Consider the following 15,743-nt stretch of genomic DNA (forward strand, 5'->3'; position numbering starts at 1 on the left):
AACAATACTTCTTTATTATTATTTAAAAAATTTACCCCACTTCTATTGGTAAACAGGTTATGCTTTTTAATGTCAATAAATGTGAAGCAGAATCATTAACTATTCCTGAAAAATAGGAACAAACCTGATCAAGACTTCAGCTAACTAGGACTCAATTAAGAAGGGTAAAGGCCAAAGCAAATTGTATATTGTAGTGAGAAAGAAGAAATAGGTAGCAAGAATCAGACAAAAATGTTGACTAACTCACCGTTTCAGATATTTTCTTAATCACATTCCGATCTCACCCTTTTTCCTTGAAAAATGTAGCTTCCATTTTCTCTCATTTTCTTGATGTCTCCTTCATACTCACTGTTAGAGCACCCGTGTACTGGAAATTAGAGGCCCAGAATCTCCAGAAAGAAGAAGATGCAGAGAGAGACTAAAAGAAGGTCTGATAAGTATTTTCTCATATATCCCCTTGCTTTGTTTATTTACATATATATATAGCTTCCCTCTAACAGAATTTCATTCTAGAATATTTGGGATAACAGAATTTGTTATTGTTGTCTCCTCTAAAGGTGAACAACGTGAAAGCAAGGATATTCCTAATTCGAAGGGTCCCTACTGCTGCAAGGATACTTCTCAGACGTAGTCATTCAGGTGAGAAGGCTTAACAATTTTCCTTTTGGGCCTTACTTCTGTCTGCACCTCCTGTTTTGCTATGTTACTCTCATGTTCTGCTTCTGTTGACATGTTCTTAGATCCTGTATTCGTAACATCCTTCACCCCTTGAAAGACCACCTTGTCCTCAAGGTGGTACGTGTTACATAGAGTCAGCCAATCTTCCCACGAAGCATCATCAGGGGAGAGACCACGCCATTGTACCAGAACTTGCCACGGTGCATTCTGGGAAGCGCGACAATAATCGAGGATGGCCAATGGACGCACGACTGAGGAGTCTTCATCAGAATCTGCAAGGGACTCTAGCGTGGGCAGTTGAGCAGGAGGTCCGTGAAATGGCTTCATCATGGAGCAATGAAACACCGGATGTATCTTCGAGTTCTCCGGTAATTGCAACTTGTATGCAACTGGACCAATGCGTTGCAGAACCTGAAAAGGCCCAAAAAATCTCTTGTTCAGCTTGCCAGTAGTGTTTGGAGACCCTTTCGCGGTGGATTGTCGATGTGGTTTGAGCTTCAAGAGAACCCAGTCACCCTCCTTATAAGTGACCTCACGACGGTGAACGTCTGCGTGCTTCTTCATTGTCGCCTGGGCCTTGAGGAGCTTCCTGCGTATGAGTTGAAAAGTCTCATCACGGTCGATCATCATTTGGTCCACAGCATCGAGATTGGATGAACCCGTAATGTAGGCCGGAAAAGTGAAGGGTTTTCGGCCGAAGGTTATTTCATAAGGTGTGCTACCAGTGCTCGCGTTCCAAGAACTGTTATGGGACCATTCAACCCATGGTAAGAATTTCCCCCATAATCCCGGTCGGCGGTGGAAGAATGCGCGCAAATATTGTTCAATGACACGGTTTAGAGCTTCAGTTTGGCCATCACTCTGTGGATGGTAAGCTGAACTCATTCTGAGTTGGGTGCCACTAGCTTTGAACAATTCACGCCAGAACTTGCTTACGAATAAAGGATCTCGGTCTGAAACGAGACTTTTGGGAATTCCATGAAGTTTAACAACGATGTTGATGAACAGGGTGGCCACCATGTGGGCCGTGTGGGCCGTCGGCAGGGTACCCAAATGAACGCCTTTAGAAAAACGATCCACTACAACAAGGATCGTAGTATGTCCCTGGTACGCCGGTAACCCAACAATGAAGTCCAAGGAGAGGTCCTCCCAGGGACGAGATGGCACCGGCAACGGACAAAGGAGTCCAGCCACCTTCTGAGTTTCGTATTTGGTGACCTGGCAGTCAACGCAGTTTGTCACAAAACGTTTGACATCGTCCCTGAGACCTGTCCAATAGAAGTTCTCTGCAACTCTCGAAGCTGTTTTTACAATGCTGGCGTGACCCCCAGTCGGAGTGGCATGGAATTCAGTGAGCAGAGTGGAAATGATTGGGATATTGCGAGGGAGCCAAATGCGACCGGAGTGAAGCACCAGATTATTGGAAACAGAGAATCTTGGGTGCTGATCAGGTTCATCTTGTATAGCTTGAAGTTGCTGAGCATATTCTGGGTGCGTGTGAAGTTGTCGGCGGAGCTCTTCCAGAAATGTCAAAGAAGGGACTGAGAGCACCATGGATAAGGAAGCTTCCGTTTCCGGCAGTCGAGACAGCGCGTCAGCTGCCTGGTTGTGAATACCAGCTCGATATTGTATCTGATAGTCGAAGCCCATGAGACGCGCGAGGTACATATGTTGCTCCGGCGTCTGGACCACTTGGGTGAGGAGCTCCTTGAGACTCCGATGATCGGTGAGGATGGTGAATCGCCGGCCAAGGAGATACTGTCTCCATTTCTTAACAGCAGAGGTAATTGCGAAGAGTTCTCTCACATAAGTAGAGGCGCCGAGAAGCTTTGGGGGAAAAGGCTTGCTGTGAAATGCGATGGGATGGCCCCCCTGCGAAAGGACAGCCCCCATACCAATGCCTGAGGCGTCTGTCTCCACCACAAATGGCAATTTGAAATCCGGCAAGGTAAGCACTGGTGTTGAAGATAGGGCCTGTTTCAATTGTGCAAAAGCTAATTGGGCTTGAGGAGTCCACACGAATGGGTCAACAGTGGTTATTTTGACCATGGGGGCGGCGATTGTAGCATACCCCCTGATAAATCTTCTATAGAAGCCCGCGAACCCCAGGAAACTTCTCACAGCTTTCACCGATCGAGGTTGTGGCCATTGATGGATGACGACGATCTTGGATGGCACCGGCTCCACCCCTCGTCGAGAAACTAAGTGACCCAGGTATTCAACCTGTAGCTGCGCAAAGAAACACTTGGACAATTTTAAAACGAATTGATGAGCAAGTAACACCTGAAAAGTAACCTCTAAGTGGGTCAAATGCGCTTCAAGAGTAGCACTGTATATTAAAATGTCATCAAAGAAGACGATTATGAAGTGGCGGAGATACGGCCGGAAAATGAGGTTCATGGTGGCCTGAAAAGAGGACGGTGCGTTGCAAAGTCCGAACGGCATCACCTTAAACTCAAAGTGTCCGTGATGTGTTCGAAATGCCGTTTTGGGTATGTCGTCGCTGTTCATCCTGATTTGGTGGTAGCCTTGAAGCAAATCGAGCTTCGAAAAGTATTGAGCACCGCCTAACTCATCCAGGAGCTCGTCAATTGTGGGGATTGGGAATCTGTCGCGCACCGTGACGGCGTTGAGGGCTCGGTAATCCACACAGAGGCGCCAGGAACCATCTTGCTTGCGGACTAGTAAGACCGGAGTGGAGAAGGGGCTCGTACTGGGTTGTATGAGCCCCTGTTGCAACAGTGCGTCCACCTGGATCTCAATTTCCCGCTTCTGGTAATGAGGGTAGCGATAAGGCCGGACGTTGACCGGAGAAGCATTGGGGATCAAGTGAATATGATGGTCAGTGGAGTGTGTCGGTGGAAGAGTATGTGGGTGATCAAATAATGTTGCATACTTGTGGAGGAGGGCCTGGATCGTGTCAGGAACATCAGGGCTTAGCGGTGGGTGGGCCCCTTTGGGAAAGACCACAATATGATAATAAGAAAGGTCATCGTGTCGGCGTGAGAGACGACGAAGCTGCTGTGGAGTTAAAAGACCCAGGGAAGTGTCGTTTTGACCCTTTAATTCCACTAAACGACCTTGGTGGAAAAATTGCATGGACAAAGAGGTGTAGTCCGTGAGGACAGGCCCCAAAGTCCTGAGCCAGTGAACACCAAGTACGATGTTGATGCCGGAAACTGGAAGCACATGAAGGTCGATGGTAAAACAATGGTCCTGAATTGTCAGAGGGACAGCTTCACAGAGTTGAGTACACTCCAAATAATCACCATTCCCCACCATCACGCGTAATGGATTGGGTGTAGGGCGACAAGGAAGGGACAGGGAGGTCACGAGCTGAGGTTGAATGAAGTTATGGGTACTGCCTCCGTCCACAAGGAGGAGGACGGGAGTACCGGCAACGGAGGCCGTGAGACGGAGTGTCTCCAGAGCCAAGGCGCCTGAAAGAGAGTTTAGGCTAATTTGGGCTGAGTGGGCCGGGTTCGGGTCGATATTAGGATATGGGTCGGGTAACGGGTCACTGGGTTCTATATTAGGGGAAGTAGGGTCGTCTTCATCTGTGACGAGAAGGAAAACCCTAGAGGGGCAGCGGTGCCCTCTGTGGTACCTTTTGTCACATGTGAAGCATAGCCCACGCTCCCGGCGTGAGGCTATTTCTTCCGGTGTTAGGCGCTTGACGGTGGTCGGAGGGGGTCGAGGTGGGGAAGGCAGTAAGGTGGGTTGGCGAGGCGACGGAGGAATCCGAGGAGGGGGACGGGAACGCTGCGGAGGTGGGGGTTGGTGTGGGCGATTATCGGCGAGCTTCTCTTCGTGAATTCGAGCGAGAGCGGCAGCCTGCGCGAGGGTCAGAGGTTGCTGGATTTGGACTTCGCGACGAAGCTCAGGACGCAAGCCCGAGACGAAGCATGTCAGAAGGAAGGGTGCGGGTAAGCCAAAAACCCGATTGGCAAGTTCTTCAAATTCTGAGAGGTAATCAGCTACTGACCCTGTTTGTGTGAGTTTAAACAAAGTCCCAGTGGGATCTTCATATTGTGCTGGTGCGAATCGATTCTGTAAAGCTTGCAGGAATGAAGGCCACGAAGTAAATTGAGCGTTGCTGCTCATGTACTGGAACCAGGCGAGCGCGCGCCCCTCCATATAGAAGGAGGCAATCATGAGTCGATCGTGCTCCGGTGTCCCGTGGTAAGCAAAATATTGGTTGATCTTGAAGATCCAACCAAGAGGATCTGTGCCATCGAACCGTGGCACCTCTAATTTGAGCTTGTGTGTGGTTGCAGGAGCGGCTGTGGAATGGAAAGGGGGTGGGTTTGGGGCTGGGTTGGGCGGAGTGAAACGTGTGAGGAGCTCGTCCATCTTGAGGGTCATGGAATGCATTGTATCTCCGAGACGGGTCAAGACATCATCAAGGTGAGGGTGAGAAGCACCATTGTGGGACTCAGACATGGTGGTATGCAACGAGAGCACCAATGTTAGAGCACCCGTGTACTGGGAATTAGAGGCCCAGAACCTCCAGAAAGAAGAAGATGCAGAGAGAGACTAAAAGAAGGTCTGATAAGTATTTTCTCATATATCCCCTTGCTTTGTTTATTTACATATATATATAGCTTCCCTCTAACAGAATTTCATTCTAGAATATTTGGGATAACAGAATTTGTTATTGTTGTCTCCTCTAAAGGTGAACAACGTGAAAGCAAGGATATTCCTAATTCGAAGGGTCCCTACTGCTGCAAGGATACTTCTCAGACGTAGTCATTCAGGTGAGAAGGCTTAACAATTTTCCTTTTGGGCCTTACTTCTGTCTGCACCTCCTGTTTTGCTATGTTACTCTCATGTTCTGCTTCTGTTGACATGTTCTTAGATCCTGTATTCGTAACACTCACCCTCCACTTTTTATCCAGTCTTGCTCTACGTAACCATGTTTCCCTCTCTTCCATGTTTTTTTTTCATTCTTTGACAGTAACTTCCTTTTTATTCTTATATAAGTAGAATTCTTTTTTAGGTTCCACAACAAACTCAAATACGTTGTTGTTATTCATTCCAAGTTCAACTGTTAAAGTATATTATGTCGTTTGTCTTATCACTCCATTTTCTTAGACACTTTGGCAGTAGTTTTCTGACATTTTTCGTGAAGCCAATTTTCATGCATGGCTTATCTGGTTTCCTTCATCTACTGTTGTTAGTGGCGCTTTTAGTGTCACTGGTGTGGAAGAAAGTCACAGTTGGAGCCAGAGAAAGTTCCAAAGAGAAAATTAATAACACCTTGTTTCCAAGGACAAGGCTTTGTTCTCTGGTTGTTTCTGCATTCAACCTTCTACTCTTTTTGTTTAATTACTTTTGTTGGTATAGAAAAGGTTTGTCACAAGAAAAGCTTGTGACCCTTTTGGATTTAGTGCTCAAAGTGGTTGCTTGGGGTGTTGGTGGTGTTTGCTTGCACGATGAGCTCTTCATTTCAAGGGAAAGAAGATTGCCATTCTTCTTCAGAGGTTGGTGTGTCCTCTACCTCTTTGTTTCTGGCTATTGCTTTATAGTGAACATTGTTCTCTATGAAAAGCATGCTGCTTTGCCTATTCAGTGCTTAGGTTCTGATGTTTCCTCTGTTTGTGTGGGTTTATTCTTCTGTTACTTGGGTTTTTTTGTAAAATTTGAGGGTGGAGTGAGAAATAGTACTCTACAAGAATCTCTTTTGAATGGTGATTCAAATGATAATGATGTGTTTGGGACTAATGAAACCAACGGGGGTGACACTGTTACCCCTTACTCTTATGCTGGAATTTTCTGCATTCTTACCTTCTCTTGGGTTAGTCCTCTGATTGCTGGTGGCAAGAAGAAGAGTTTGGACCTTGAGGATGTCCCCCAACTTGACAAAAGAGACAGTTTAATTGGAGCATTTCCAATTTTTAGTGATAAGCTTGAGGCATATTGTGGAGCAACTAACACATTAACCACACTTAAGTTAGTGAAGTCATTAGTATTCTCAACCTGGAAAGAGATTATTTTCACAGCTATCCTTGCACTGGTAAACACATTGGCGACTTTTGTCGGTCCCTATCTCATTGATTGTTTTGTTCAATACCTTAATGGAAAACGACAATTTGAAAAAGAGGGCCTTGTTTTGGTGTCTGCATTTTGTGTGGCAAAGCTTGTGGAGTGCCTGACAAAGAGGCACTGGTTCTTTAGGTTGCAGCAGGTTGGAATACGAATGCAAGCACTGCTTGTGACAATCATATATAATAAAGCTTTGAACCTATCATGCCAATCAAAGCAAGGACAGACCACAGGGGAAATAATCAACTTCATGAGTGTTGATGCAGAAAGAGTTGGTGAGTTCAGTTGGCACCTACATGATCTGTGGTTAGTAGTCCTACAGGTTTTAGTAGGCTTGTTGGTTTTATATAAAAATCTTGGGCTTGCTTCAATTGCTGGTTTTGTTGCAATTCTCATTGTAATGTGGGCAAACATTCCCTTGGGTTCAACCCAAGAGAAGTTTCACAACAAGTTGATGGAGTCAAGAGATGAAAGAATGAAAGCGACATCTGAGATTTTGAGGAACATGAGGATTCTCAAACTGCAAGGATGGGAAATGAAGTTTTTGTCTAAGATAACTGAACTCAGAAAGATCGAACAAGGCTGTTTAAAAAAAGTTATATACACTTTAGTCTTGATCATATCTATATTTTGGTGTGCCCCAGCATTTGTATCAGTGGTTACTTTTTGTACTTGTATGGTCATTGGGATCACCCTTGAATCAGGGAAGATCTTGTCTACACTTGCAACATTCCAGATTCTCCAAGAACCCATTTATAATCTTCCAGAGACAATTTCAATGATGGCACAAACTAAGGTTTCTCTTGACAGGATTGCATCTTTCCTTCGTCTCGATGAGATGCTATCTGATGTTGTGAAGAAGCTTCCGCCGGGTAGTTCTGATATAGCAATTGAAGTGGTTGATGGGAATTTCTCTTGGGATTCATTTTCCCCTAATACAACATTGCAAAACATAAATCTAAGAGTTTTTCATGGCATGAGGGTTGCAGTTTGTGGTACTTTTGGATCAGGCAAGTCTACTTTACTTTCTTGTATATTGGGAGAAGTACCAAAGAAATCAGGGATCCTAAAGGTGTGTGGAACAAAGGCCTATGTAGCTCAGTCACCATGGATACAAAGTAGCACCAAAGAGGATAATATATTGTTTGGCAAGGATATGGAAAGGGAAAGGTATGAGAAGGTCCTTGAAGCTTGTTGCCTAAAGAAGGATCTAGATATTTTATCATTTGGAGATCAGACTATTATAGGAGAGAGGGGGATAAATTTGAGTGGTGGACAGAAGCAAAGAATACAAATTGCTCGTGCTCTATACCATGATGCTGATATATATCTATTTGATGATGTGTTTAGTGCTGTGGATGCTCATACAGGATCTCATCTTTTTAAGGTAACTCAATTTTCTGCTGCATCTTATAATTTGCAAGATAGACTATGCTATTAATCTATTAAATTTAATTTCTTTGTATGTTTTACAAACTACAAACTGTCTCAAACATTTGTGAAAAATGTAGTTCCTGTGTCACCCTTTACCCCCACACATATATGTGTACTAATAATAAAATGAATAAGAAATCAAAATTAATTTAAAAATTTTAAAACACATTAAAATAAAAGCATTTCAAAAAGGTAAAAGACTCACATTAACTTTTCTAACCTCATAATAAAAATTATCAAAATAAATAATAAAATCATCTCGGCTCAAAACAAGATCGTCCAAGACTTCATGCAATTAATATAGAAACATATACCCCAATGTCACATCCTACCAAAATATTGTGTTCCCGCGTCCTCTAACATAAGGTTTTCCATAGTCACTATCATCTGCTCCCACGAACACAAAGTTCGAGATCATAACAAGATTCAAACACAAATAACACACCGGGAGTGAGTTATCACATTCCTAACTAATAGAGAGAAACGAGACAACATAGATATACATATCATATAAATGAGATACAACTTACTCAAACATAGCTCACGTCATTCCACCACTTTGTCGCGTCACATCACATCACAACACAACATGTCTCATTCATTTTCACTTCATTCACGTACTCAAGGATCAAAATACGATATCACTAAACCAATCAATATTGATCAATACACAAGCATTATGCAACAGATACACTAAGACTCAATCTTATATGCAATGTGGTACCATGTCAGTAAAAAACCTCGTCGGGCGCCTAGGAATACATGACAAGACAAACCACACACTAATAAGTCAGGTCACTCTTACTATGTAAAATCATAGGGAGACCAGTCAGGGTCATGCTGTTTTGGGAGAATGCTCCAACCATGTGGGATCGACACAGACTTAAAGGAGCACTCAAACCAGGTGTATTTACCCCTAAGGCCTACACTCCAAAGAGTCTGTTAGGGCCTCTCCCTCTTGATTCAGGTTCAACCCAAAAAACATTTTAGCACACAGACTTTATCCATGAATTGTACAAAACACACGACTTCTCAATTGTTCTCAAAATAATTTTATCTTGTCGCGCTTGTGATTAAACTCGTCGGGTCCCCACAGTGGTTCCCATCACAATACTCGTCACACATAAACCTGTCACCCTTAAAGGGTCTTATAATCGTGTGATTGTACGATTCATAGCTCACAACTCAATGCACACAACATCTCAATGCACATATATATATTGCAAGTCAATATATACATAATCAATTTATCACATACACTCGGTCTCAATCACAATGGTATAATTTCAAACTAGCATGTTATCACACCTCATGAATCATATACACTTTACCTATGAACTATGCAATACATACAATTACTCAATTGTTTTCAAAATCATTTTAACTCGTTGCGCCTCATAGTTATTCAACTTGTCGGGTTCCCATAATGGATCCCATCACAATACTCGTCACGCAAAAACTCGTCGCCCTTAAAGGGTCTTACAATTGTATGATTGCACAATTTATAGCTCACAACTCAATACACATTTATCTCACCATTCATCACAGGTTCAATTTGTCACATACTCACCATTTGAATCACCATTTCATAATCTCAATATAACAATTTATACAAAATGATTCTCACAACATGGGGAGTAAAACCATTCAAACAATTCCATACAATCATATTAAAATCAATGAATCAAAATCATAAGTCAAAAATACGAAAACACCAAGAGCACTCAAGTTTATCTAACAATTGACATGAGGACATCAATTGGTCCGTCAAACACAACAATATTGTATAATCGTAAAGAAAAATTATAATTTAATAAACCCCAATTTAATCCTTTGAGGATCCCTACTCATGTTCATTCTAACCCCAATTGCGATAAACTCATCATTAACTCTAAGCGGGCTCACGTGTGTAGTTCGATAGTGATAGCGGCTTCTCTAACAATTTCCTAAGATTCCTCAGCTTTTCCCCAGTTTGCTTTGTTAGGATTTTGAAGCGTCAAAGAGAAATGGAAGAGATTGTAGCCTCCATATCAGTGTCAATATATGTGCGAGACTAATTTCTCTCTGCAAGAACATTATTTCGCAAATCCCAACGATGAGACTATGCGAAAATAAGTTTGTGGTGTCCAACTTTCACAACGATCCAATGGTTAACGAGTCCGGGATCGTAGTTTTTCTGGGACAAGTTTGGGTGTATGTGGGAAAAGAGAAAACTCAGTGCGAGGGTCATTTCTTCCACCACAAAAATCTCAACAGTGGGAATGTGAGGAAATAAGTTCCAAACCTCTTGTTCAAATTTCATGACGATCCAACGGTTAACGAGTTCGAGTCATCATTTTACTGAAACATGTTTGAGTGTATGCAGGAAAAAAAAGAAAATTTTGGGAAGGGAGAAAGAAAATGAATTTGATAGAGACAAGGCGTAGAGATATCATTAGAAAATTGACCTAATATATCTCTATTTATAGGTAGGGTACTATCAGTCTATTATTTACTCTATTTATTTATTTATTTGTTTTATAAAAAAAGAACTCTATTTTATTTCCTATCAAATAAAATATTTTTTTTCAAACTATTATTTTAATTAATAAATCTTTTTTTCTAATTTATTTAATTATAAAAATCTTATTATTTTCTTAAAAATTTTATTTATTTATATATAAAAAAAAATTTGAATTTATTTTATGAAAAATGAGGTGATACCGTTCAACTCTGGTAGCATCATCATTGTATCTGTTATGAACTCAGAACCAGCAATCACAGAGCGAAACTCAGAATCAAGAACAGAACAAAATGAAGAAGAAGGACCAGGGGCAAAAAGGAGAATCAATAGGCCAAGATACCTGGATGATTACATAGCAAAATGAAGCTGAGCTTGCAGCCAGGTCAGTCAGGTTCTAGAAGCAATCCCAATCCAAGATTCCCTGGGCCGTTAGAAGATGTCCCCTGCTAGTAGTGCAGTGCAATTTTCAATTCCTCCTAGGCATACACACAATGCCAAAATCCGTTAGAATTGTATTCTCTAGAATAATCACAGAACACTTATAAATAGACACTGAATGTAATTCTAATGGATATGCAAAAATAATACAAATTTTCCTTTCTCTCTTACCTTGCTCTGGAGGCCCTAGACCTCGAATTCTAGAACTGCTTGTATGCTTCCCTGATCACAACAGTATCAGTATTCGGTAAGTGAGCCTTTTCATTTTCTGTATCTGACAGGAATGCTTATTGGACCTTTTGAGTTCAAAGACTGTGGTTTATGTCACCCATCAAGTAGAGTTCTTACCCGCTGCTGACCTTATTTTGGTGAGCAATTATCAGAGTTCCATTGTCATTATTCAAATATAGTTTGTTTGTTCTCTTCATACAAATTTTTTATTAAATTATGCCTTGATGTTAGGTCTTGAAAGATGGGAAGATTACTCAATGTGGAAAATATAATGATCTACTCAACTCAGGCACTGATTTTATGGAACTTGTTGGTGCTCATAAAGAAGCTTTGTCTGCACTTGATTCATTAGATAGAGGGAAGGAATCTGATAAAATAAGTACATCACAACAGGATATAAGTGTCTCTCTTTCTCATGGAGCTGAAGAAAAAGAAGTGAAGAAAGATGTGCAAAATGGTGTAAAAGATGACAAATGTGGTCCAAAAGGCCAACTTGTTCAAGAAGAAGAAAGGGAGAAAGGTAAAGTTGGCTTTTCAGTTTATTGGAAATATATCACAGCAGCATATGGAGGAGCACTTGTACCACTCATATTGTTGGCTGAAATTTTGTTTCAACTTCTTCAAATTGGAAGCAATTATTGGATGGCTTGGGCAACTCCTATCTCAACTAATGTTGAGCCACCTGTTGGAGGAAGTAAGCTTATAGTTGTCTATGTAGCTTTGGCCATAGGAAGTTCTGTTTGTGTCCTTGCAAGAGCAACACTTGTAGCCACAGCTGGTTATAAGACAGCTACTTTAGTCTTCAACAACATGCATATCCGCATTTTCCGTGCTCCAATGTCATTTTTTGATTCCACTCCAAGTGGGAGAATCCTTAATAGGGTATGTGGAACTATGGATATAACATTATTTAATTTTTTGTTTTTAAGTAGTAACATTTTTTTTATGGAAAAATCATTTCTATGTTCGATTATAGGCTTCTACTGACCAAAGTGCAGTGGATATAGACATTCCTCTTCAAACTGGAGCATTGGCTTCCTCTGTGATCCATCTTCTCGGAATTATAGTGGTGATGTCTCAAGTTGCATGGCAGGTTTTCATTGTCTTTATTCCTATTACAGCAATCAGCATCTGGTATCAGGTATTTTATCTGGTACCATGTTGTCTTTGATGATAAGATATTAAAATATGCCAAGATCATTTGCCAAATTTATTTATCATGTTAAGAGTTGACATCTTAAACACTTACACTTCTACAGCAATATTATTTACCATCAGCCCGGGAACTATCCCGTTTAGTAGGGGTATGCAAGGCTCCTGTGATTCAACACTTTTCTGAAACAATATCAGGTGCATCAACCATCAGGAGCTTTGATCAGGTACCAAGATTTCAGCAAACAAATATTAAAATGATGGATGGATATTCTCGCCCCAAGTTCAACAAAGCTGGTGCTATGGAATGGTTGTGTTTTCGTTTAGATATACTGTCTTCTATGACATTTGCCTTTTGCTTGATATTCTTGATATCTATTCCACAGGGATTCATAGATTCAGGTACAAAACACAAATCCAGTATCTTGTTTACCAGTCAAAAGTGTGTCTGTTTATATAATGGGGCATTAGAACATAATCCCCCAACCTCCTCTTTCTTGTTTTTGAATTGAAGGTGTTGCTGGTTTAGCTGTAACCTATGGCCTTAATCTAAACATCATACAATCATGGATGATATGGGATCTTTGCAACTTGGAGACCAAAATTATATCAGTAGAAAGAATACTTCAGTATACTTCCATTCCTAGTGAGCCTCCTCTTGTTGTAGAGGAAAACCAGCCACATGATTCTTGGCCATCATATGGCAGGATTGATATTCACAACTTGCAGGTTATTGGAGTTATTATGTTTGCATTTTATTATCTTTTCATTTTTTTTATTTAAAAAATTTGAGTCAAGGTGTTTTATCCTTTATGGTTTGAAGTTAACATCTGAACAGAAAGGTTTTGTGCCTTGTACGCAAGATCTAGAACTTGATTTTTGTGCTACGTTTATAATTATGATATACATATGATGAAGGTACGTTATACTCCACGTATGCCATTTGTGTTGCATGGTCTTACATGCACATTTCATGGAGGATTGAAAACTGGAATTGTTGGGAGAACTGGAAGTGGTAAATCAACTCTCATACAAACACTGTTCCGAATTGTCGAGCCTACTGTTGGGAGAATTATGATTGATGGCATCAACATCTCTTCCATTGGACTTTATGATTTGAGGTCTAGACTGAGTATCATTCCTCAGGATCCAACCATGTTTGAAGGTACTGTGAGAACTAATCTAGACCCACTTGAAGAGTACACAGATGAACAAATTTGGGAGGTAAGTTGTTTTTATTTGTCTCACAGAGCGACTAGATTCTATCAAAAACACTGGACTTCTTGGTTCTTCCTCAAATTAGCAGTTCCCTAACTCATAGGCACTGTTTTATGTAGGCCCTTGATAAGTGTCAACTTGGAGATGAAGTTAGAAGGAAAGAAGGAAAGCTAGACTCTTCAGGTTTGTCTTTTAAATTTATTGAAGATCAATATAAATGAATTTAATTTAAATACATTGACAATGTATTAAATTTACGTTAACATCCAATCACAGATTGTCATATATGATAAAATCATTGACTTTTGTAATAACTACTTTTAAAGTCATATATAGAGTGATTCTAATTAGTTAATGAAAAACTCTTGATACTAACCGTGCATAAAAAATTAAATTTGATATATATACATCTATTTTTGGAATGAATCTATTGTTAAAATGGATGATTCAGTTTGTGAGAATGGAGAGAATTGGAGTATGGGCCAAAGACAATTGGTTTGTCTTGGTAGGGTGTTGCTTAAGAAGAGTAAGGTCTTGGTGCTAGATGAAGCTACAGCATCTGTTGACACTTCTACAGATAATTTGATTCAGCAAACTCTAAGGCAACACTTCCCTAATTCCTCAGTCATTACCATTGCACATAGAATAACTTCGGTCATTGATAGTGATATGGTTCTACTACTTAATCAAGGTGAGAATAGGCTGGTATATTACATTCTTCTTTGAACTTCAAATTCTTTATGTACCTTTATATAGGATTTCTTTGCACATATGGATGCAGGACTTATTGAGGAGTATGATTCCCCAACAAGGTTGCTAGAGGACAAGTTATCTTCTTTTGCTCGGCTTGTTGCAGAGTATGCCACAAGGACCAATTCCAGTTTTGACCAACTAAAATAAATTAACGTTTTTTTTTTTCTGTTTTTTGGCTGAATGACAACAACTTGGGAAAATTACAATGCTAATTACTGTGTCTTATTTTCATTTAATAACATCTATTGCACTCTTCAGATCATAACTAGAAAAAAAAACTTTATGGCTTAGCTTCATATCATGGAAGCGTATTGATGGATGTTAAATCAACAATTTTTAATCCTATTTCTATAAAATGATCTGAGTAAAAAAGTGGACGAGAGCTAGTAAAATTTACTCTTTTATATTAAATTTTAAAAAAGGTTACATTATTGTTTTGGTCTCTTTTTTTAATTTATATTATTCATTTTGGTTCTTTTATTTTATTTTTGAAAAGCAAAACTTTTATTAATGATCGATTTGGTCGTTTAAGAAAATGCTCAGATGGTATCCCTATTGAAGTTTGAAAATGTGCTGGAGATCGAACAAGGTTTCATTTGGCTTACTAAACTTTTTAATGAGATTTTGAGATCTAACAAAATGTTAGTTGAGTGGAGGAAGAGAAATTTCGGTTCCTATTTTCTAGAACAAAGGAGATATTAAAAAAGATCTAATCAACTACATGGGTATATATCTTATGAGTCACACTATGAATTTATCAGAAAAGGTGATCGCACATAGATTAAGAGAATAAATGAGGATTGTGGAGAATCAATTTACTTTAGTACCTTTCCATCAAGGTCTACTAAAGTAAAGAAAGAGACTTACAGTTTTATTCACTTGAAAAAATGCTTATGATTGAACACCACGGGGAGTATCGTGAAAGACTTCGGAGAAAAAAACATGTGGTTGTGTAGCTTATATTCAAGCTATAGAAGACATGTACGAAAGGGTAACTACTACTTTGAGAACTTCAAGAGGTGAAACTTGCTGATATTACAACTGAAATTTCAATGAGAAATATAAAAATAAATCATGTTCAACTACATATCTTAAAATAGCATATGATAAAATCAATGTAAAATCCTAAGCTCTAATGTCATATCCTATCAGAGTATAGTGTTCATCGTCCTTTAGCATAAGGTTCTTTATAGTCATCTATCTAATCATTTGCTCTCACGAACACAAGATTCGATATCATCATAGGATCCAAACACAAACAACACATATGGAGTAAGTTATTACATTCCTA

At 40.1% G+C, this 15,743-nt stretch overlaps 1 protein-coding gene across 2 annotated transcripts; it reads left to right on the plus strand.

The window, feature by feature from the left end:
- The first annotated feature begins 5,594 nt into the window (after positions 1–5,594).
- On the plus strand, positions 5,595–14,714 carry LOC114423562 (ABC transporter C family member 3-like). 2 transcript variants are annotated; one of them, XM_028390373.1, is made up of 10 exons: positions 5,600–8,110; positions 11,380–11,466; positions 11,561–12,211; positions 12,306–12,470; positions 12,589–12,883; positions 12,996–13,210; positions 13,400–13,705; positions 13,819–13,882; positions 14,151–14,390; positions 14,481–14,714. In XM_028390373.1, exons 1-10 carry the CDS (start codon positions 5,741–5,743, stop codon positions 14,597–14,599), a joined length of 4,512 nt encoding a protein of 1,503 aa, XP_028246174.1. In that variant the 5' UTR covers positions 5,600–5,740; the 3' UTR covers positions 14,600–14,714. The 2 variants fall into 2 exon arrangements, with proteins under 2 accessions (XP_028246175.1, XP_028246174.1); XM_028390374.1 differs by lacking the exons at positions 12,996–13,210; positions 13,400–13,705; positions 13,819–13,882; positions 14,151–14,390; positions 14,481–14,714 and having other exon boundaries at positions 5,595–8,110; positions 12,680–12,846.
- Positions 14,715–15,743: the final 1,029 nt, after the last annotated feature.

The sequence above is a fragment of the Glycine soja genome, chromosome 8 (assembly GCF_004193775.1).
Source record: "Glycine soja cultivar W05 chromosome 8, ASM419377v2, whole genome shotgun sequence".
Lineage (NCBI taxonomy): Eukaryota > Viridiplantae > Streptophyta > Magnoliopsida > Fabales > Fabaceae > Glycine > Glycine soja.